General features: G+C 43.8%; 1 protein-coding gene across 1 annotated transcript; it reads left to right on the forward strand.

Annotated features, from left to right (window-relative positions):
• Positions 1-1,237: 1,237 nt before the first annotated feature.
• LOC308150197 (thyroid peroxidase-like) lies at positions 1,238-15,567 on the forward strand (the record flags this gene model as incomplete). Its single annotated transcript, XM_080523055.1, has 4 exons — positions 1,238-1,462; positions 9,774-10,292; positions 11,661-11,919; positions 15,536-15,567. 4 exons carry the CDS (start codon positions 1,238-1,240, stop codon positions 15,565-15,567), a joined length of 1,035 nt encoding a protein of 344 aa, XP_080379181.1.
• Between the last annotated feature and the right edge of the window lie 691 nt (positions 15,568-16,258).

Below are 16,258 nucleotides of genomic sequence, written 5' to 3' on the forward strand. Positions count from 1 at the left end.
CTGTAGTGTGTAAAGCCCAGTATGGTGGGTCTGTAGTGTGTAAAGCCCAGTATGGTGGGGGTCTGTAGTGTGTAAAGCCCAGTATGGTGAATCAAGAGGACAGAGGAAGAGTGGAGATGAAAGACAGTGAGATGGATGAGACCGTGGTCCCCGACACGCCGGATGCCAAGAGTCCCCCCGGGCCCAGCCCAGCCGGGGAGAGCGGGGTCCTGGACACCGACTCAGACTCTGACGTTGAGATAACTGGGTCCTTCATGAGGAAGAGCCTTGTGGTGGAGCTGGCTACAAAGCCTCTGCAGCCCACCTCCACTGGCCACACCTTCACGTTCCAGCCCCGCCCCTCTGCTTCGACTGCTAAGTTGGCATACCGCAGCCTGCCTCATCGATGGCCTCCTCCCATGGGACCGTCAGTTCTACGATGAAGACACGCCGGCAGGACTTGGACCAGAGGACTAGGTCTGGGCGCAGAAGAGAAGAGAGGAGAGAGAGAGAGCGTCCAGGGGGAGATGAAGTGATCGTGCTGTCAGACGAGGACGTGGAGGAGGGAGAGAAGGAGGGAGAGGAGAAGGAGAGAGAGAAGGAGGGAGAGGAGGAGGGGGCAGAGGGGGGGCCAGGAGTGTCAGCTGGTCTACGGGGCCCTGGGGGGCCTCTGTTGAAGGAGACCAGAGCCGCCAGCCAGCCGCCCACAAGCCTCCCTGGTGGAGCCGCCTGTAAGAGGAGCCTGGAGGAGGAGGAGGACGACAGCACCCAGGAGAGGAGGGCCAGCAAGAAGCCTGCCCTCCACCAAGACTCTGTGAACCTGAGGGACTTGCTGCTCCAGCATGATTGGCACTTTGAGGACACCTCAGAAGCTCTGCGCATCTCAGGACAGGACCAGCAGAGCTCCAACCCAGCTGGTGGGGGTCTGTAGTGTGGGTTAACATTACTGTGGCTTTAAGAGTTGTTGTTGTTGGATGACGTTCATCCGGGGGAGGGAGGGTTCTGGGGCCGGGAGCGGAAGAGGAGCGACTTGGGAGAGAGAGTGGGAGAGTGAGACGAGAGGATTGAGTGCTAGGTGTTAGATAAGATTGAGTGTGAATTAAGAGAGTTATAACTTGTAAGAACTGAGAATAAAGCTGGAAAGCAAGAAAAAAGAAAAAAAAAGAAGAAAAAAAAGGGCGGTTGTTTTGACTTCAGACGCTCGAGAGGTGCTTTCAAACGGACTGACATCAAGTTATAGAAAATGGAAAGATCCAGGATGCGCCGTGCCTCCAGCAACCCCAGGCTGTCGGAGCTCCCCCCCCAGCGGGTGTACAACGACGGTAACAGGATGATTATGGTGTACGCCACACCCCAGAATAAACAACCGTCCTTCGGCAAGCTGAATATACCCAAGCCCCAGTCCGGCACCTCGGAGAGGAGGACCAGTTTCTTTGGAAATCGGACCAGCGGGGCGGGTATGGCTCGTAACAGCGCCTTCGGGGCCTGTTCAATCCATGATTTTTCATCTTCATGTGTGGGGTCTGTCAGATAAAAAATGTGTTAAGATTTAGAAAATGTTAATGTGTGTACCAGGTACAGTGTGTACCAGGTTAGATGGAACGTATAATCTGGTACTGGATCTACTCTTCTACTGAACGTACTTCTCAGAGGGACATGAAGCAATGTGCCTAAGTAGTAAACACAGTCATTTCTAAGAAAAAAAGAGTAGCGAACGGAGACTTGGTAGTGTAACTCGCCCCATGCGGGAATCGAACCCCGATCTCCCGCATAACCGACGACCGCGCTAACCATTAGACCAAGAGAGTTAACTCCCTTGGAGGAGCTGTTAACAGGGGCCTCATACAGGATCGTTACAGTATTTTGTATTTAGAATTTTGTAACTGTTTTTTAAAATTTGTTGTACGGCGACCTTGAGTGCCATGAAAGGCGCCTTATAAAATAAATGTATTATTATTATTATTACATTTTTCGGCAACAGGTGGAGCGATAGATGGCAGCCACATCCCCATAATAGCACCTGAAGCGTTCCCACGTGACTATTATAACAGAAAGGGATGGCATTCAATCATACTTCAGGGTGTTGTTGATGGCAAGGGTCTGTTCTGGGATGTTTGTGTTGGTTTTCCTGGGAATGTCCATGATTCACGGGTTCTGAGGCAGTCTCATTTGTGGGAAATTGTGACTGATGGACAATTTTTTAATCAGCACACCGCAAACATCTCAGGATGTGACATAGGACACTACCTAATTGGAGACCCTGCGTACCCTCTGCAACCATGGCTGATGAAGCCTTTTTCTGATACAGGCCGACTGACCCAGGAGCAACACATTTATAATGGCAGGCTAAACAGTGCTAGGGCAGTTGTGGAGACATCCTTTGGAAGGCTGAAAGGTAGATGGAGGTGTCTCCTAAAGAGGAATGACTGTCAATTGGACCTCACCCAAAAAATGGTGATGGCCTGTTGTGTACTGCACAACATTTGTGAGGAGCATGGGGACCGCTACATGCCAGACCCTCCAGTGATGGAGAATGTGCAGCCACCTGTTCGTATGTTCCAGGAACGTCAACAGGAAGGAGCTGGTGTGAGAGCTGCACTGCTTGAATATTTCAACTCAGACTGATGGACAGATGCAGTATTTTATTTGTGATATGATTTGTTAAAGAACGTGCAGCCACCTGTTCGTGTGTTCAGCCACCTGTTCGTGTGTTCCAGGAACATCAACAGGATGGAGCTGCACTGCTTGAATATTTAAACTCTGACTGAGTGACAGATTACAGTTTCAAGTTTATTTGTGACATTATTTGTTAAGACATGTAAAGCATTTTTTGAATTGCCCCTGTTGTATGAAATGTGCTATACAAATAATATCCTTTTTCAGTATTTCTTGCAATATGCAAAGCACTTTGAATTGCCCCTGTTGTATGAAATGTGCTATACAAATAAACTTTCCTTGCCATTAATGCAGGTAAGACAAGGCAGCGGTGCCGTTAGTGAGTCAACTGTCTACAGTGGGCTTGTTCCAAGAGTCTGATCATCTGGGGGAAGAAGCTGTTTGTTAGTCTTGTTCTGTACATTTGTTCTTTTCTATATTTCTCCCACCCCCCCCCCAACAAAATCAGACAGCAATGGTTTTCAACCCCAAAAATAAAGAAACACAAATATAACAGAAAGTGTACGTGTGTCTATAAAGTTCTTCCCATATTTAAACATGTATCAAATATAAAGTAATATGTACAAGAAATGAATGAATGGTCTTTATTGTCATTAATACAGTACAGGTACCATACAACGACATTTAGGAGAGGGGGCTCCAAGAAGGCACAACAGCGGCTCTACTTCGAGTCCTCAGGAACTACCACCTCAGACAGGAGCTGCTTGTGACCTTCTACCGCTGCACAGTGGAGAGCATCCTCACCTACTGCATTTGCGTGTGGTTCTTCAGCTGCACAGCCGCAGAGAGGAAAGCGCTACAGAGTCGTGAGATCGGCCCAGAAGATCATCGGCGCCCCCCTCCCCTCTCTGGAAGAGCTGTACAACACACGCTGCCTCAGGAAGGCCTCCAAGATCTCCAGGGACCCATCCCACCCTGGGAACGAACACTTTGTTCGGCTGCGCTCAGGCAGGCGGTTCAGGACCATGTTCGCACGGACAAACAGACTGAAGCTCAGCTTCTACCCTAGGGCCATTCAGGCCCTGAACACAGCAAAGACCTAGGTTCTAGGCTCTGGACAATCTAGACAATTTGATGGCAGCTACTAGATTGTAAACATAAGTGCAATATTGTAATACAACTGTGAACATTCTAAACCTGCTAACTGCCACACTTTAATGAATGTGCAACAAATATTATGTGCAATATGACAACCCATGTGTACATAAGGTTCAGATATAGGAAAAAGTTAGGATATTTATATCATAGCATAGTGTACAGCACAGTGTTTTGTTGTATAGTATAGTAGATAGTGTACATAGCCTTATTTATGTCAATCAGCTCTTTTCTCGTGTTTTACCCTTGGCTCGCTTGTTTTTAGTATTTTTTCCAAGCACCAGGGGAGCCCCCCCTCCTAAATTTCGTTGTATGGTACCTGTACTGTATTAATGACAATAACGACCATTCATTCATTCATTCATTCAAAACAAGCTGTGTTGGTTATCTAGCGAGTGTGTCATTGATTCTCAACAACGCTGGAATGTATTTACACTTTCCAGAATATAAGTCTGAACATTTGATCGGCTGATGACTTGTTCCCGGTTCCACCAGCTGCTGTCACATGGAGTCGGCAAAGCTGAATGTATATAGATATACTATGCTATATGTCACTATATGGACAACAGTATGTGGACACAATCCCCTGGAGGCATGGGTCTCTGGCACACCACTACAATGTTAACTTTCACCCAATCAGCAGGGTTACTTTAAAGCACCATAACTGGATCAAGCTTGCAAAAAAACTGTGTTGGTTGGCAAACCAATTAGAGATTAAAGATGGCATACAGTACACACCTGTGTTGTGTTATGGGCAGGGGCGCCGCTAGAGATTCTGGGCCCCATGACAGAATATCATTTTGGGCCCCCCCACCTAAACCACCCATCAACCTAAACCCAGTTGAAGTTGATGAACTATTGATGCACTGCAAGAAATCCAATGATGGACATCTTTTGTAAATGTAATTTAAAATTACAGTTAATACAGGAATCAACAATTCAGCAAAGAAATCTCAACATTATTTAACTTATTAAATTAAGACTTGAACAACACAAGGACAAAAGTATAATTAAATGAAGATTGGAACCCAATTATAAAAAATATAATTTTAATGGGGTGGTATTGTGTCTAAATAAATGTAGATATTGTAAAGATCAGTTGGCCATAATACTGTCAGGATTAGATCAATGAAGAATTACAGCAGAGATATTTACTGACTCAGCATTGCTTGTTTCACACAGACAAACGTGTCTTATACAAGAGGGAGCAACACAGACATGGTGCCAGCGAAATTGAATGTGAAATGGGAAGATTTTTATTTTTACACTGCGGCAGTACTGTGGAATAGTATACCTGGAGAGCTAAAAACGATATCTAGCCTAATGCACAACGATTCAAGATAGGAGTAAAGAGATCAAATCAAATCAAAGCTAAACGCTGGGCCTTCTTAGTAGCAAAATCTTTAATAAGATCCTTGAAATCTAGTGATGAAGCCAACTTGCTGTGCTGCTGTCATTGTCCTTTGTTACTTCTTGCTCTTCTTCTTCTGCCTCTTTACCTCTTAATTGTTTAAATTGTATTTAATTTAGCCATTTAGCAGACACTTTTAATCCAAACAATTACGAATTACAGGGACATTCCCCCTGGAGTAACTGAAGGCTAAGTGCCTTACTCAAGGGCACACTAGTAGTGGTGTGGTTTCAGGCGGGATTTGAACTCGCAACCTTCCGATCACAAGTCCAACTCACTATCCACTACTAGACCACCACTACCCCCCCCCCCCCCCCCCCACCTCTGCTCTCCTCTCTGGCTGCCTTGCTTGAAGAGGGCCCTGGCATGGAGTATCCATAGGTACATAATTGATAATATGTCCTATAATAGTATTAACATATTAATAATACATACATTACACCAGATTAGCTAACTTAAATGTTATCTAGCTAGCTAACAATATTATTAAGATGCCAGTGGTCAATGTTATTGCAATTACTGGAAGAACTATTAACTAAATATGAATATTAGCTAAAGTTGTATTCAATGCTTGCATGGTAATGCAGCATACATTAAAATATTCAAAATCTGTTTGTTAACCCCAAACTCCTACTGCTCACCTCCTTCTCCTTCAACTGGGAGGTGCATCTGTGCATGACGTCATTAGCATGTAACATTATACTAGTTAGCTAGCTATAATAGCAAGAGTGCATAACTGCTGGATACAAATTCACTGAGCTCTAATAACCTATATTTGGACCAAAATTGCCCTCATCTCATACATTTAACTTAAATTATACTGACAGTGCACTGTAAGTTAACTTTACTTGAAGTTAATGTTAATTAGCTATAGCGAGCTAACTAGATCATCCACGCAGTGATTAGATCACTAAACCACTGTTTTTAGTGATTTTTTTTACTTTTCTCTTTTGAGACCCTGACTTTGGCTTTGCCTTTCACGACATCGTCCACGCACGCACACGTACATTTGATGCATTTCCAATCTGGCTGTCCTCCATCTGTCCCACACACATGCTACAGCAGGACATGTTGGTCATGGAAACCTTGTCAGACTATTTGCGGTAACGTTCCTCTCGTCTAGCAACTCGCGCGGTGGACTGAACCATGCAGTGAATAAAGAGAGGGGTAAATAATAAGGCTCAATTTTGTTAAACATAGAGAAACAAAACTCCAGTTTGTTTATTTTGTGACTTTTTTTTAATACATAGAATTATAATTTGAATTCGGCTACATTAACGTCCTTATGATGATAATAATAATAATAATAATAATAATATTATTTATATTTTTTATATTTTTTTATTTTTTTTAGATTCTCATGGGCCCCTGTCAGTGCTGGGCCCTTAGAATCGTCCTAACTTACCACCCCCTTAGCGGCGCCCCTGGTTATGGGATATCTTGTAAATACTAAGACATGTTTTTCAGACAGAACCCTCTCTGGGGAGCAGCCAACAGCGCCTTGGCCAGATGGCTTCCAGCAGAGTATGAGGATGGAGAAAGGCAGACCAGGGGCTGGAACCGCGGGCAGCTCTATAACGGGTTCCAACTTCCTCTGGTAATCTCTAAAGTTCACTTTTCAAAAAATGCCGGTCGAGAGAGCACGCTGGCGTTGCTTGTTCGCCGCTTCTCCGCCCGAAATCTAGATATACTTGCAGTATACAGAGTAGATTGTCCTACAAAGAAACTTAGATTTCTTAGTCATCTAAAAATTAATTAGACCCCTAATTTCGCTGTACAGCTCAGCACGTCACTGACGTGTAACAAACAAATACTAATACGCCCTTTCGGGACTCGCTCACTGACACACAGTGTCTCTCTCCATCTGGCAGCTTGTCTCTGCCTCGTTCACTGCCAGGGGGAACAAACACACCAAGGTTAAATAGACCAGTTGGATAACGAGGCTGATTACTGACACCTGTCCGCAATCAGCCCTGTCATCCACCCTCCACCTGCAGGCCAGAACGTGCCATGCTCCCCACATGTGCATCAACTGATTTTGTTAAGACGAGACCATTCATTAATTATACAATGGGTCATGATTATGAAGACACATTCACAGCTTACAGTCAACAAGACCATTTTTCAAAAAAGGCTGGTGATCTAGAGATCCATCATAAGAGTACTTGTCTGGTCCTATGATTTCCCTGGAAATGACAGCAAATGAAACTACAGTTTATGACATTTTACTTCAGTGTTATGTCCTCTGTGAAAATGGGGAGAGCAACATATCTCCAATTCTGAGTCGATGCTCCTTGTTCTCACTGTATTAATATTAATAGGTACTGATTTAATGTATTAACTGTATTAAGGTACGGGAAGTCAGCAAGAACATGATGCAGAGCACCAGGAAAGGAACTGTGGAAGACTGTGCCTATTCTCAGATGCTGGTGGACTGGGGCCAGTACATAGACCATGACATATCCTTCACTCCTCAGAGCACAAGCAAAGCTGCTTTCTTGGGAGGACTGGACTGTTTGAGCACATGTGAAAACATAAACCCCTGCTTCCCTATTGAGGTAACTCCTCACCCCTCATTATATGATCCCCCTAACCAATCACAGTTGTCTTATGATCCCCCTAACCAATCACAGTTGTCTTTCTCTTCCTGTTTTGGGGATTTCTTTCTTTAACATTCCATATTCTACCATATGTAACACGTTCATTTCAACATTGTTGAGAATCACAATACAAACTCACTAGTCAAGCCAAAATACTGCAGTGCAGTGGCTTCAGAGTAATCCCCACTGCTACCTAGTTAACTATAACACTACTTTACATAGTTAGCAGGCTCACAAAACAAGCTGTGTTATGACTAGTGATGTGTCATTGATTTTCAACAACGTGGAAATGAAAGAAAAATCCGAACATTAAATCGGATGCCGACATGCGGACCAAAACAAGAACGTGTAACATATTCATACAGTATATAATATACATATATTGTGTGAAATAATCCACATTTCTTGCTATTTAAGAAGTACAATGGGAAAAGACATCATCTTATGTCAACATTTTACATTAGGTCAATAACTGGAATAATTTCCAACGCCAAAGGTATTTTTCTAATTCTAAATAGTTAGTGCTTCTATAATACAGTCAACATGAATTAATTAATTCTCATTTGGACAAGTTTTGAAGCTCAAGCTACAGTATCTAATTCGGTTGTTAAGTCGTGACGTGTTTCCGGGTCCAACGTTGGCTGAGGCGCTCTCTTCGAAATGCCGCAGTAATAATAATAATTCATTATATTTGTATAGCGCTTTTCCGAGGCTCAAAGACGCTGACAATATGGGGAAAACGGGAAAGTGCTGTGTCCCTTGTTGTATGAATAGATCTGAGTCTAAAAAACGATTGAACTGAAATTCTACCGCTTTAGTACACTGGTACTCTGGTGCGGGGAATTTTTTATTTGGACCCGGACATTGCTAAATTTCTGTTGACGTCAGACTTAACAACCGAATTGCATTTCATTATTCTGATGCAGGGAGTGTTTTAATTTGGTCTGTATGACACCTGGTCACTACTGGCCTAGAGGACATTCATATCCCACAGATAATTGTGACACGTTCTAGTCCTCTTGGTCCTCATATCGGCAACCAAACAAATGTTCAGACTTTTCTTTTTAAACCAGGGCTCTCAAGTCTCACGCATTGGGCGTGAGACACACGCATTTCAACCCGTTCACACGCTCGCACGCCCGTGTGTCTCACGCCCAATGCGTGAGACTTGAGAGCCCTGATAAACACACAAACTACGTTTCAACGTTGTTGAGAATCACAACACAAACTCACTACTCAAGCCAAACATACATACAACAATACATTACATTGTTAGCAGGCTCACAGAACAAGCTGTGTTAGTTGACTAGCGATGTGTCATTGATTTTCAACAATGCGGAAATGTGTTCACATTTTTTATAACAAAAGTCTGAACATTACATCGGATCCCGATGCCGTGTGCATTGTCTCATTCACATCACAACATGCTGATAGAACATCAACATGCTAAAAACACATAACTACACATAACTAGATGATCACACAGTCCTTGCTTTTGAACACGTCCTAAAATGTAAGTTTGTCTTACAAGCCATGTATCACTCAACCAGTATATCAAGTGGGCTCTTCAACACTTCAACGTTTGTAATATGCAAAAACAATGGAAAACAAAAACATTTTTAAAAGAAAAAAGGAAGAAGCTTTTTGTTCATTGTGTGGGCGGCTGTGTTTCAGGAGGTAGAGTCGCCGTCTAATGATCACAAGGTTGGCAGATCAGCGGTTCTAGCCCCGGCTCGCCACATGTCGAAGTGTCCTTGGGCAAGACACTGAACCCCAAATTTGCTCCCAGTGAGCGGGCCGGCGCCTTGCATGGTAGCCTGCCGCCATTGGTGTGTGAATGTGTGTGTGAATGGGTGAATGAGAGGCCGTTGTAAAGCGCTTTGGAGCAGCAAAAAAGGCGCTATATAAGTGCAGTCCATTTACCATTTAATTTGCGCGAGAGTTGCCGACATGCGGCCCCTTTCAACATACCGTGTCACATACAGTCTGTAATTATCTTCTCTCTGCTGCAGACTCTCCCTCAGGACGTGTTGTCCAGGAACAAAAGCTGTCTGACGTTTTTCCGCTCCTCGCCTGCCTGCTTCTCTGGCCACGTCCCGCCCGCTGTGGCCGACACCAGACACACGCTACAGCGGCAACAAATGAACTCAATCACCTCTTTCCTGGACGCCTCCACTGTGTACGGCCACACCCTGTTTTTACAGAGTGCCCTCCGGAACCTGTCAAGCCCCCGGGGTCAACTGGCCGTCAATCCTGGACTCACAGACCCACACGGCAGAGCGTACCTGCCTTCCGTCTCCACCAGCCCGTCTGCATGTTTTCAGAACCCAGCCGACCCCAGAGGGCCGAGGGTGGAGTGCTTCCTGGCTGGAGACAGCAGGGTGAACGAGATCCTGCCCCTGGCAGCACTGCACACGCTGTGGGTGAGGGAACACAACCGGATAGCAGAGGCTCTGGAGGACCTCAACGCCCACTGGAGCTCAGAGACCATCTATCAAGAGACCCGCAAGATCATTGGAGCGCTGCACCAGGCAAGTCTGTTGGAATTAAAATCAGAATAATCAGTTATTTTGGTTGACTGCTCCAAGAAAGAGGAGAGATGTTTTCTATCGCACAAGTGGACGTTTATTGAAGATCACACGTGTAGTACAGAGTTGCACCTTAACCTGAGGTGGTCTCAGAAAAAGGTGTTCTTCTTTAGATTACATTACATTATATACTTTCACAAGACACAGAGTTCTTTACCCTTTTGGCCACTATGATGTAAGAGCTGAATGGCCTATTAGAATGTTTTAAAACTATGAATGGAGTGTTGTCTTGTGTTAAGCCCAATGCACACAGCGTGCGATTTTATCGCACGACAACATTCGATTCTCAATTCTTTGAATTATTTCAATTGGTGTGAATGGAGAATCGAATGTTGTGGTGCGATAATATCGCATCGCACGCCGTGTGCATTGTCTCATTCAAAACAATGGAATCGAATTCGGCGGTGCGACAAAATCGGGGCCGTGTGCATTGGCTTTTAGACGTGAGAGTTTTTTATCGGTTCTTACAACACCTGGATTCATGGTCATCAGACAGTTCCCAGACAGTAGCTTACAATGGGTCGTATGTGTTCTTAGGATACAATACTCATGATGTGCATATTAAAACAGGAAAACTGATAAGATATGTAACATCATGACTTAAGCAGCTGGTGCTGGAGAATGGACAATAGGACCTTTGAAAAATATATCCTAACAAGTCCCACTGTCTATTATGGAAACTAGGGCTGTCCAATGATACAAGAAAGTAATAATAATAATAACATTTATTTGTATAGCGCTTTTCCTGCAAACGTTGCAGCTCAAAGTGCTCATGCTAAGTAATTAAAATAAGTGTATTGTTTGATGTCAATCACAAATTAATTTGAGTTTAGTTCATATTTGGTTTTATATCATTTAGCCCTTATTAAAGATGTTTTCACTGTAACGCTACACTGGGCTGTAAATGTCTTGTGAAGAAAGTGAAGAAAACACAAAATAGCCACGTGTTGTTTTAGCATCTTTTCAGCCAATAACAATTCAGCCAGTTGTGTACCTCTATAATACCTCTATAATACCTCTATAATACCTCTATAATACAGGTAAATGACATGAATAAATAAAAACTATACACTGGTAAAGTGATTGCATCACAATCAAAGAATATCAAAAATATGTGGAGACAAACATATCAAGCTGGTATAATAAAGCTCCTTTACCCTATTCCACCTAAACTGCTGGAAATGAACACTCCTCATATGTCAGAATTATAGATTGCAAGTTGTTTTGTTGTATGTTTTTCTTTTTGTGGAAGATACACTATCTAAAGGTCTATTCTTTTCTGTTGTTGTTGTTGTTGTTTTTCTCTCCCAGATTATCACCATAAGGGATTATGTTCCAAAAATCATTGGAAGAGAGGCTTTTGATCTCAACGTCGGTCCCTATGGGGGCTATGATCCAATCACAGACCCGTCAGCCTCCAACGTGTTTGCTACCGCAGCGTTCCGCTTCGGCCATGCCACCATACCCACGCTGCTCAGGAGGCTCAACGAGAGCTTCCAGGAACACCATCTCTTCTCCTCTCTGAGCCTGCACAACACTTTCTTCAGTCCTTGGAGATTAGTCAAAGAAGGTCAGTGTTCTCTCATGATGTCTCCTCTTTGAGCGAGTGCACTGTGGCATATTAAATACAGAGTACCCAGCTGGGTAACACTTTATAATAATGTCAATTGATACGCTGTTTATACACCATTCATAAACAAGTGTACAGTAAAACATGTTGTAGCGCCCCTCCATAAAAGGAGAGCGACGAAGTAGCCTGCGAATTTTTACAATTGACGTTTACTTCTAGTATCGAAGTTTTTCACTCAATGTAATTTCATAAGATTCACATTTGTAGCACATAATGTTCCTATGATTCTGCTAACAATATAAAAGGCTCATATACTGTATGTACGACTATAACAAGTAAGTATGCATTATACCAGTTGTAGGCAGTTAGGTAACGTTCTAAAAGCTGTCCGCTGGACAAGAATTCTACTGTACACAAACGGTCTTCATTAGATAAACCAATACATATAAACACTGTGTATGACAAAATATGGATTGACTGTTTTAACTTGTGTGAATAGTTGTTGTTACCACTCATACAATGTTTCAATATAATCCGTTTCACCATTCATTAATTATAAGTCCAGATGTGAGGTGTCCGTCGCGCTCAGAGCGTCCGATTCTATCAACTACATTTGGTCACGCTACGGCCGAAATGTGGTTTAATGTTGACCAATTCCGGAGGGGGATCCCAATGACAGATCAATACAACCTAACTATCAGTTGGTTTCCAAGGGATATGTTCACGCGCACAGCAAGTTTCACCAGTTTCCGGATTTTTTAAGCAGTCAAGAAAGGTAAGAAAGATTTTCCTATCGTTTTTCTTACATGAATTATTCTCCCTACATGAATAAAACATACCTGGTGATCAACTACAGCTAGCTGTGAACATTTGGATGTGTGGTGTGTTCTGACAGACTATTATTGGCAGTGGCGGCTCCTGCCAAATCTCTCAGGGGGGGCAATTGTTGCGTTGATGGTTAAGGTGACACGTTCAAGGGTAAATTCACCTAAATCAGCGGGCTTAAATAAATTGACTCTCACAGCCATTGGTATTCAGTTATCACATCTTTTATTTTAGGTGCAGCAAATCCAGGATAAAGAGCAGTGGCACAGGGGCTGATAATGTGCAATGGATGGATAAAACTATTTACATACTACAAAATACAAAATATGGACGGCATACATACTGCTCACTTGTATTGAAATTTAGCTCGTCTCTCTTTCAAAGCAGCAAAACAATCAATGACCCTCTCATTAAAATCAGGCATCTTCCTGACTAGTTCCCTCTCCATTGAAAGCATGGCCAGTGCATTCAGGCGCTCCTGGCCCATTGTGTTTCGCAGGAAGTTCTTGATTCTCTTAAGGGTCGAGAAACACCTCTCAGCTTCAGCTGTTGTCATGGGAGTAGTAATTAGGATGTTCAACAGAGCTACAGTCTCAGAGAAAGTCTCCTGGAGGTTGTAACTGTGTAGAACCTGGTACAGTGCCAGTGCACCAGAGCAGCCCTTGAACTCAGCACTCTCATAGACAAGGGACAGCTCAGTCTTGAGCTTCACCTGGTTCAGCATGGGGTATGCCTTGACAGTGGTGTTCAGAGCCTCAACAGGGAATGCATGGCAGTGCTGTTGGAACATCTCTCCTTGGAGCAGCGTGGCACTCACAAGGTGGTTGGTGAAAGAAAACCTTTCTTTGGAGTGGGCCAGGATTGTGTCTTGCACCTGTCCTGCTGTAAACCGTGCTCCATTGTCCCAAACCAAATTCCTAACATGTTTACATGTCATGGCAATAACGTCTTCTGATTCTGATTCTGATTCACGGACACGCCCTCTCCTGGACATGCCCTCTCTTGGACACGCCCTCTCCGACTGTCCCACTTCAACCAGTGTGGCAAACAACGGGGTGGAGTAGTTAAGCGGGTATCGAACTCACAACCTTCCACTTCCAAACCGGTTAACACCAAAGAGTTAACTCCCCTGGCGTAGCTCCTAACGGGCATGACACAGGGTCATCATTACTGATACGGTATCAGTTACAACTTGTTGCAGGATGATGTCCCCAAATACAATTTGGCAGGAGGAGGCGGCAACTCCAAAAAGTTTTCTTCTGTCATTGAAACATATGGGTTTACAGTAGGCATACACTATTAGACAAATGCGTCACACGTGTATTTGTGTCTCTTTTGTACAGTTATCTGTTTTCACCCTAAGTAAGCCCTAAACCGGAGGGTTCGAGAATGTTATTATTATCCATCATCACTGTCAAGTCGCAACAACCCTCCCACGTTCAACGGGGAAAAAAACAACACCCTTGAAAGCATTTAACAATGAAGTATTGTTTCCTAGAAATACACTGTTTTCCTTTTTATTTCAGGATATATATAAACTAATATTCGTCTGAAACTGCTACTACACCGCGTTGTCAATAACAACGATCTAGTTCCACATCGAGCGCAGGCAGGGTGGTCCATTCAACATTTCGCATCCATCGCCACACGAAAGTCGACGGGCGTCACACAAGCGGCAAAGAGGAACTGTGCGTTATTGACCAAAAACCTCCAAGCGCACAAAACAAATGCAGCCAAACCTAACAAGAAAAACACAGTTGATACGTCACATATGAGACAAATACCTTATTTTGGCCTTTAGATTTCTTGCCGACAACGTTGAGTGAAGATGGAGTTTTTTCAGACCCTCAGTCATTTCAGTTTTTTCCCTCCTGGCTTTTCCACCACTCCTACTGTAAACAGGCAGAAGTGGGCTGTGCTGCTCCGGGGAAATCACGGCAGGTGAACGAAGCTACGCCGGACATGACGTAAGCACGTACGATTCTTTGTGCATGTCCCAAAACCCCATAGACAAATGACCGAATGGCCTGAAGTTACCAAAATAGATTTTACATGCAAGTCTACGAGAACAGCCTAGTGCAACTTCGAGTAGACTGAAAGTTGCCCTGAAAGGGGCGGGACTTGAAGCTGATTGGAACATACTCCACAGAACACTAGCTGATTGGACTATGATATACTCCACAGAACACTAGCTGATTGGACTATGATATTCAGAAGCAACACTGTCTAGAAGTCATAGAAAAAAAATCTCTCTCTTCTCCCTTTGGTGGGGCATTGTCCAATTGCCCCTAATGAACCAGCCTCCCCTGATTATTGGTGAAGCAATGTTAAGTTTAATTTGGGGTGTGACCGATGCTACAGCGCTAGCTGTGGTTTGCTGAGGAGAACGGTGGGGCGGGACTAGCATCTCGTTTCGTTGGAGGCGGAGAATGAATTCGGCGAATCACCCAACGTTTAGATTTCAGTGAACCCCTCATGATAATGTTGCCAAACAATTTGTAATATTATTAGGAGACAGACAGAAATCTGACGAACATAATGTCAGGCTGACACAATACAGTCGTGTTAGCGAAGTGTTAGTCAACTTCCCAGCTGTCTCGTGTGTGTGTGTGTATGTGTTTGTGTATGTGTGTGTGTGTGTGTGTGTATGTGTATGTGTGTGTATGTGTATGTGTGTGTGTTTGTGTGTGTGTGTATGTGTTTGTGTGTGTGTGCGCGCGCGTGTGTGTGTGTGTATGTGTGCGTGTGTATGTGTGCATGTGTGCGTGCATGTGTGCGTGCATGTGTGCAGGGCACGCGCGCAAGAGCGGGGGGGCTGGGTGAACCTCTATCCAGTGTGGGCTATAGCAAAACATTGCTGAATTTCATACATATTTTATTACATCAGAAGACTATTATTGTGTGGAGACATCTGCCTGAAGCATTGTGACTGTGAGCTGTGACTTTCACTGCCTGTAAGAGAATATTCTTCAATACCTATTCTACCTGTGACTTTCAATAGGCCTACCTGTAACAGAGAAAATATGTAACGGATGCAGTTGAGTCCGCTATTGTTTTAATTTGAGTTCTCTTATCTTTCAGATCCTTTGCCCTTTGATGCAAAATGGCCTGTGCTGTAGGAGAAGAAGAAAGGTCTGTCTCAAACATCACCAACAGGACCGTTCTAGATTTGAGAAGAAAGCATGGAGGGATTACAGCAGAATTTAGGATGGAGACTCTAGAGTCACAGGCGTCAGACATGGCAGCTGCTACTGACGCAGCACTAAGAAAATGTGTCGAGAGGGCACATCAAGTCTTCAGTGGCCTGAAGAAAACAAAGAAGAAAGAGGGGGAGCTATCTGAATTTCTTGAGAAGGCATTCATTATCCCAAAGAAAAGAGAAATGGGTGGGACTGTAGACAAGACACTGTACATTCACCTCAAGGAGGACATGAGCCAAGTCAAGACAACTCTTTTAAATGTAGGCAAGGAAAATATTCAATTAGAGTCAGAGAACATTACATTACATGTCCAG

The sequence above is a fragment of the Nansenia antarctica genome (genome assembly GCF_963989245.1).
Source record: "Nansenia antarctica genome assembly, chromosome: 2".
Lineage (NCBI taxonomy): Eukaryota > Metazoa > Chordata > Actinopteri > Argentiniformes > Microstomatidae > Nansenia > Nansenia antarctica.